This window comes from Cygnus atratus, chromosome 27 (genome assembly GCF_013377495.2).
Source record: "Cygnus atratus isolate AKBS03 ecotype Queensland, Australia chromosome 27, CAtr_DNAZoo_HiC_assembly, whole genome shotgun sequence".
Classification (NCBI taxonomy): Eukaryota; Metazoa; Chordata; class Aves; order Anseriformes; family Anatidae; genus Cygnus; species Cygnus atratus.
In genome coordinates this window covers 5769686-5777388 of record NC_066388.1, presented here as the reverse complement: position 1 = coordinate 5777388, position 7703 = coordinate 5769686, and the positions used below count along the sequence as shown (strand labels likewise).

Sequence of the window (7703 nt, the reverse complement as noted above, 5' to 3'; positions counted from 1 at the left end):
CCCCCAGCCAGAGCCTGTCGGGAGTTGTAGTCCCCGCCGCGGTGGGGAGGGACGAAGAGGCTCCCGCCGGAACTACGACTCCCAGGATGCCGCGCGGCGGCGCGGGCCGCGGCCATTACAGCTCCCCCCTCCTCAGCCGAAAGTCCCCTCGCCCTGCGCCGCGCTGCGGGGCCGGGGGCGGAGGCCGCGCTGTCGGGCGGCAGGAGGGCGGCGGGGCCGGGCCGGGCCGGGCCGGGCCGTGCCAGGCCGTGCCGTGCCGGGCCGGGCCGTGCTCGCCGTGCTGGCGGGGGCGGTCCTCCCGCCGGCGGCCGGGACTTCCTGTGACGGCCCATTTCCTGCGCGGATGGGGCCGGCGGGGGGCGGTGGCGGCGGCGGCGGCGGCGGGGTCGGTCCCTGACGGGCTCGGTGGCCGCCGGGAGCTCCGTCAGGCAGCGATGCGGGTCCCGGGCCCTGCCGGTAGGCGGCCCCCGCCGTGAGCCGCCCCGCGGGGAGCCGCTGGGGCTGCGGCAGGCCGGCCGGCCGGCGCTGCGGGGTGCATGGGGGCGCCCCCCGCCCGCAGAGAGGTACCGCGGGGGGGGCCCGGGCAGCCGGGGGCGGCGGGCAGGGCCGGGCCGGGCCGTGCCGTGCTGCGCCGCGGGGATAACGCCCGTGTCCCGCCCCCCCACCCCCTGGTTTTGCAGGTGTGACTCCTCCGGAGGACGGCGCTCGGCTCCGCAAGGCCAGCGGCCCGCGGAGCCCCTCGGCCGGGCTCCAGGAGCCAAAAAAAAAAAAAAAAAAATTAATAATAATAATAAGGAGGGGGCGCGGGCCCCTGAGGAGAGCATCGCCCCCCTTCCCAGGCGGCTGCTGCCTCCTGAGAGATGAAGAAGTTTTTCGACTCGCGTCGGGAGCAGGGTGCCTCTGGCCCCGGGTCGGGCACCAGCGGCGGCGGCGGCGGCAGCGGAGGCCCCGGCAGCGGGTACATCGGCAGGGTGTTCAGCATCGGCCGCCACCAGGTGACGGTGGACGAGGTGCTGGCCGAAGGTAGGAGCCCGGTGCCCTCTGCGGAGCGCCCTGCCGCGGCTTCTCGGCCCTCCCTCTCTGCCGAGCAGAGCCGGGAAGGCTTCGGCCTTTCCCGGCACCCCACCTCCCCCTCTGTCCCCGTCTCCCCTCGTATTTCATTGTCCTTGACAGGCGTGCGGGCCGGGGGCATCTGCAGCTGACGTTTCTGGTCCTCCCATGCATAAGTCCTGTGTGCATTTGCTGGATTTGGTTTAGTTGTTTTTGTGTGTTTTGTTTTTTTTTTTTTAAATGCTTTAGGAACTGCAGGGACTTCAGGAGTTAATGGTTTCCCACCTTGAAACTGGGATTTTTTTTTATTTTTTTTTCCCCAAGTCATATGCTTTGGTGGAGAACAAGGTACTGTAAATAAAGCGGTGGTCTTCCCTCTTACTTTCTTCACCCAAGGCCCTTCGTTCCTACCTTGAGCAGATAGGAAGAATACCCTGGAGTAAATTCCACGTATATATTTGGCAAGTACATACGTTGAGTAGAGCTAGCTGTGATCTGGGATTGCTGTTTGTGGGGGGTTTCTGTGGGGGAAATGGTAATCCCAACTGCATTAAAAAAAATAACTAAGAACAAACAGTATGGATTATAAAACTCTTACGTGTACAATCCTTGCTGTGCAGCAAGCTGGTGGTATTATTAATATTTGTTGATTTGTAATCAGCACTGCTGCTGCTTTAACTGTCATTTTACATTTAATTTGTTTGGACTATAGAGAATCTTATTAATGTCTCTGGCTGGTAACCTTAGCCTCGACCTTCAGAAAAATGTTGGCCTCCATAGACCTGCTCCTGGTCCATCTATTGCACAGCATCCTTCGCAATTTCAGTCAAAACCGGTGTTTTGTTTTGATCTTGTAATTGTGAAGGAGAGGGTAGCTGCTCTATGAGAGCTGAGTGGGAGGACCTGCGTTGGCTTTTACAGAAAGAACCCTAAAATGGAAAAGGAACTCTATGAATGCTGTATGCGTTCAGGTTTGTGAAAGTCACCTCAGTGTAAAAGAAAATAGATCTGTAACTGGCTTTCAGATAGGTTTTGGTGCATGCTGAGCTGAGGGGGGCACCAAAACCAGCCCTTCAATGAATGATTATAGTGATTATTTTTTTTCCTGACTTGAAATTTGCAATATGGATTTACCTTGGCTGATACTTGTAAGGCCTTTTTGGCCCTAGGAGTTTAAGAGCTGGACAAGCTAAACCTGAGATGTTCTCAGGCTGTTTTTTTTTTTTTTTTTTTTTTAAGTCAGTCTGGCCTCATCATGGTAACATGGGAAAGCGGAGACTTTTTTTTTTGCTGATGAATAATCTGTTGGCAGGTTCTGCCCCAGTGCTGACGGCACCAGGAGGTGCGCCTGTGTGTCACCGGGCTCTCTCCTGCCTGGCACGCCCAAGCCACAGCCAGCAGAGGTGCAGGAGGGGCAGCACAGATTGTGTGGGCAAAGGGCTGTGGTGGAGACGTGCCTGCCCTCTGTGCCTGTGAGGGCTTCTCCCTGTGACTCCTGTGTCCCTGCCTCGCCTCTGGGACAGAGCATGGCCTAGCGTTGGCTACAGTCACTAGATCTGCTTGTGCACACTGAAAGAGAAGCAGCAGTCCTGTAAAATGGATGTTAGGTTCTTCTTTCCTGACCGTGCTATAAGGCAAAAGACTTCGCGAAATGCGCTAAGCAGTTATTTTCCTCGCAGTGAGACTCCTGGTACAGGCAGTCCAAAATCCCTCTGAGTGGTGAATGAAGTCTCCAGGGAGACAAGAGCAAGGTGCCTAGTAGGTTTGCAGGTTGTCACCTTTTGAAGGAAACGGAGGGGCAAGTTCCATTTCCTCCACAGGTCATCTCAGGAGTCAACGTGGGTCGTAAGTGCTGTAGCTTTGCATACCTCTTGCCTTATGGTATAACCGTCTGTGTTCCCCAAGTGCTTGTTAAAATGAAAAGAAAAAATAACTTTCATTGACTCAGCTAGAGATCTGGGGATCTCTCTGGCAACCAGGCCCCTGGACTGTTGAGGCCTGTATCCTTGGTTGGAAAACGGTTTTGTACATGCAGTGAATTCTGGTGGTTCAGCAGTACTGAAAAGGCAACTTGTGAAGTCTTGGCTATGTCTGCTAAAGGGAAAAGTCTCCTGGGAAGGACTTCCGAGGAGGAGTATCCTACCTGGGGAAGACGCATCTCTCAGCACTGGTGCTTTAGAAGGGAGAGGATGGGCCTGTGTTCTGGTGCAGCGTGTGAAGTATAGAGAGTAAATGAGATGTAGAAGTGGATTAAAAGAAGGATTCTATGAAATAACAATGGATGGTGTGGGGGAGAGCAAGTAACAAGCTGAGGAACTGGTTGAACCAGAACTTTTGGAATTAAAGTGTTGGGATTTACCTCGATATGTCAAAGCTGTGACTGGTCACCCTCAATTGTGCTGAGCAACCCTGCTGAAGATGACTGCTTCCAGGCCCAGGATGGGAGTTCTTAATGCAGGCACTGTGACGTGTGCCAGATGACAGATGTCTCCATGTGCTCGTAGTCTCTTGCGTAGATCCCCCAAAATATCCAATGCAGTTAGGTGCACCCACCCCACCCCCTTAAAATAGTTGTGTCTGGATGCTTGCTTTCCTGGGTGGTGAGGAACAAGTCAAGGACCTTCCTTCTGGAAGGAATCGGATGGGAATAATATAGAAGGAACTTGAGCAATTGTTTGTCTGTTGTGTTATAATACTATATTTATACATATCTATATGTATATATAAATTATCTTGCAGTGCATTGCAGTAGGAGATTCTTGGTTGAGTCTCTGTAGTTGTCTTCCTTTAATCCACATAATAGTACGAATAATCTCTTGAGAAATTACTGCCAAAGTTTTTATGAGGACTAACTGCTGTGGAAGGTCAGTACTGCTGGCCTTGGAGACCTGCAAGGCCGCGGTTAAAGGCGACAGGCGACATAAGCATGGTGCTGCAGAGGAGCTGAAGGGGTTATCACTGATTTTAATGTGACTTGTGTTTCACCCAGCACTGAGGTGAATGCCCAGGAGGCATTTGAGCATGCGGGTGCATCAGGCTACCATCTTGCTATTTTCTTTATGAAAAGAATCCAAAGCAGTGTGATCACATTGGTTCCTGCTTTTTGTTTCTGCCTGTGTTTAAAAAACAAAACAAAAAACAGCACACTGGAGCTAGGAGGAGGAGGGTGGCTGTGATGAGTGGAGACCAGGGCAGTGGAAACATTTAAAAGGATGCCAGAAATCAGAAATTTAGGAGTTTGTGGGATGTGCTTGTGTGGCAGGAGTACCACAAGCCATGTATGCTTCGCTGAGCTAAAACAAGTACAGCGGAGATTGACTGAGTGTCCTGTTTTGGGGGTCTGTGTTTTTGCATTACTTTGCATACCTGTGAGATTGTAGCAGGGTGCTGAATTGATCCAAGGTATGTAAGCATTGACAGATACTTTTTTTTCAGATACTTGCGAGTGTGTGCTGCTAGCTAATGTATGTTTCACAGCATTCAGTGGCGGATACTACAAACCAACGTAAAATAAACTTAAATTTGTCAGCTGTATTTTTTTACGGTGTTTTAAAGAAATTATGAAGGTTTCATTGTGGTGTGATTTAGCAGGTCTGGAGACCAAAGTGTGCGTGAAGAGCTTAGCTCATGCATTCACAGCTGTACCGTGTCTGATGGGGTAAGGTGACCCCCTGAGCTGCCTATATTGTGTGCTTGGGCTAACTGCAGAGGACTTTTGGCGGCTGCTGCCTGCCTTATGCCCAGTACACCCTTTCCCTGAACTTCTTGTGGCGTGCATCATAACGTGAAGTCACTGTCATCCTTTAAAATTACATGTGAGCTTCTTCTGAAATAACTCTGACTTTCAAACAAGCTCCGTCCGAGATAAATTTTGCAAATTTATGTGAGCCTCAGCCCAGTTCCTCTGTGGTTGGGTTCAAGGCATCACTTGCGAAGTGTATTTTGTCAGTTACTGCCTTCTGTTTCCTGCCAAGTGCCAACTACTAGTCAGCTGACCACTGACATTTGGATTAGGAATTAACTATTCTATTCATATTATTCTCTTGGAATGGGGCATGTGACTTATTTATTTGTTTTCCCTTGCTCTTCCTGCATACCTTATGAAGCAGGGCGTGTATGCTGTGCTCTGCACTGGTAGAAACGGTGCTGGTCCTGCTGTCTCCTAGTAATCTTTTCTTTTCTTTTTTTTTTTTGAGAGTACAAGCCAGGCAAACTGATGAAGAATCCGAAGTGAGTTGCTGGGTAAATATCAAGGTATCCCAAGTGCTTTGGTGCCTTATCAGCACAGCTTTTGCTAGGGGCGGAGTGTGTGCTATGTCCTTAGCTTTAATCAGGAAGAAGAGGAAAGTGTGAGTGGATTTAACTGTGTAAAAAGTTGTACAGCCCAGAAACTTGTGCTGTCTGTGCTCATTTCTAGGTTTTATGCAACACATCTGTGAAAGGGTCTGGGATTATACACAGGGATGGCTAGTGTCTTAGATAGCAGCTCTGTTAGCTAAAATCACGTATACTGGCTGTGTTAGCCCAGCACAGTTATGGGAGTGCAAGTTTCCTTCGGTCTTCTTCTCTGGAAGGTCTTCCATGGAAAAACACAAGAGTTTCTAATTGAAGGCTTCCTGCAACAGCCTTATGAGATTGTCAAATACAAGACAGCTTAGATTTGGGATTCTGGTGGGGTGAAAATAAAAGCTTAAACTATGCAACTGGGATCTTGCAGAAGAGTTCTAGTAGCTGTATCTGAAGAGGCTATCAACCTCTGCTTGCAACCCCAGCAAAGATAGGTTGGATCCAAGAAGACTAGGTACTCCCATAATGTTTTTATTGTGTACAGGCCTTCTCCCCTTTGTCCTGGAGCCGTCAATAGTTGAAGAGAGCAGGTGGTAGGTTATAAATGTGCTGAAGACAAGCTGGAATCCACTTTGGGGTTAGCACTTGCTGCCGTTCAAGCTCACACACCTGCATTAATCATAGCTAATAGGGGGCAGAACTGATTGGGTGCTGTATGCTTGTGTTAAGAATGGAAGCTGCTTCCTTTGAAGATATTTTTTTTCAGTGAAAATGGGGAATCAGAGAAATTGTACCCATTGGAACAGCAGCTTGCCAGCTGCAGGACTTGCTGCTGCTCTTCTGGAAAGCCACAACTGACTTGGCTGGGTTTGTACTGTTTACTTGTGTTTCCCATGTGGAAGGGAACAGGAAGTCTCTGAGGAGAAACATGCCATAAGCAAGCTGGGTTTATAGAAGAATCCTCTTTTGATAGTGAGAGGTAACTGAATAAATAAGTTTCCTGGGAAAGGATGCCTCCATTCTTGGCCGGAGGTAAGAGAGGGATGTCTCTGTGGCAATAAGATATTAAATCAAATCCCGGCTGCTGTACTTTTTTGATAGTAGGAACGATGCTGCCAGCAATTTATAAGCACAAGGAAAAGAGGTGGAAAGGCCTAACTGCAACACAGTTGCAAGGTATTTTCTCTCATTTGTGGATTTGTCATTATGGGAACTTTCCTTTTTTCCTGTTGTGGGAGGTACAGGAATTGCTGCTTAGTGAAGTGAAGGTTACTGGTAGCTGTCTATAGTACGATGCGGTAGAATGAATCGTAGAATCATGTAGAAGGACTCGGATTGGAAGGGACCTTGCAAACCATCTAGTTCCAACCCCCTGGCCATGGGCAGGGACACCACCCACTAGATCAGGTTGCCCAAGGCCTTGTGAAGCCTGGCCTGCAACACCTCCAGGGATGGGGCATCCACAGCTCCTCTGGGCAGCCTGTTCCAGTGCTTCACCGCCTTCTGAGTGAAGAGTTTCTTCCTAATGTCTGATCAAGATCTTCCCTCTTTTAGTTCAAATCCACTCCCCCTTCTCCTGTCAATGTCTGCCCAAGCAAAAATGAAAGCAGAGGAGAGCTGCTACAGCTCCTCTAATATTAGGATCTCTTGCTGCCCTGTTGCTAAAGTATCTGAGCTCTGGCACAGCCTACAAAAATGTCCTTCCATTCCTTTCAGGACTGCTGGGAAGTATTACACTGAGATATGAAGGTGAAGCAATGCAGAGTATGCGAGGCCAGGTCAGGAACTGGTCTCTGGCCTTCCAGATTGAGTGCTTTCATTGCAGTCTGTGTTTTCTCTGAAGTGCTGCCTCTGTGTGTTTTAAGTGGGTGTGCTCTTGGCACACGTGATTTGGGCATACATTTATGCTTGCTCTGTGGCAGAACCCATGCTGACATCAGGACCCCAGGCCGTGTGTCACAGGATTCGATTAAAGACTTCTTTGGAACAGAGTCTTGTAGAATCTGGCTTGCTGCATGACTTTGCAGAAACAAATTACGTAGCGGTGATGGGTGATCTCATAGATTAAAACAAACAAACAAAAAGAAGCCATCAGCAGCTGGGTTCCCTGAGCAGAGACTTTGCATGCCTATATATCCACCCCGGTGTTGAGCCAGAAGCTGGTGCTATGAAGAGGACAGGTGGATCTGATTTTGATCTGTTTGCTGTTAGGAGATGAAATCTGCATGTTCCTATTTGACATTCACAGGGCTGCAAAAAGGAAGAGACACCCAAATCTGCCTGTGTGCATTTAAAAATATCATCTAGCATGCTACTCTGGAAGGTGTGATAGTAAAATACATGGTCTTAGGAAGGTATCTAAATGC

General features: G+C 49.6%; 1 protein-coding gene across 3 annotated transcripts in view; it reads left to right on the top strand.

The window, feature by feature from the left end:
* The first annotated feature begins 336 nt into the window (after positions 1-336).
* AAK1 (AP2 associated kinase 1) overlaps positions 337-7703 on the top strand; it is an 89776-nt gene continuing 82409 nt past the window's right edge. For all 3 annotated transcript variants that reach the window (XM_035568824.2, XM_035568825.2, XM_035568826.2), the window contains exons 1-2: positions 337-563; positions 681-1023. In XM_035568824.2, coding sequence (XP_035424717.1) covers positions 861-1023 — 163 coding nt within the window. In that variant the 5' untranslated portion in view covers positions 337-563; positions 681-860. The remainder of the gene's footprint in view (positions 564-680; positions 1024-7703) is intronic.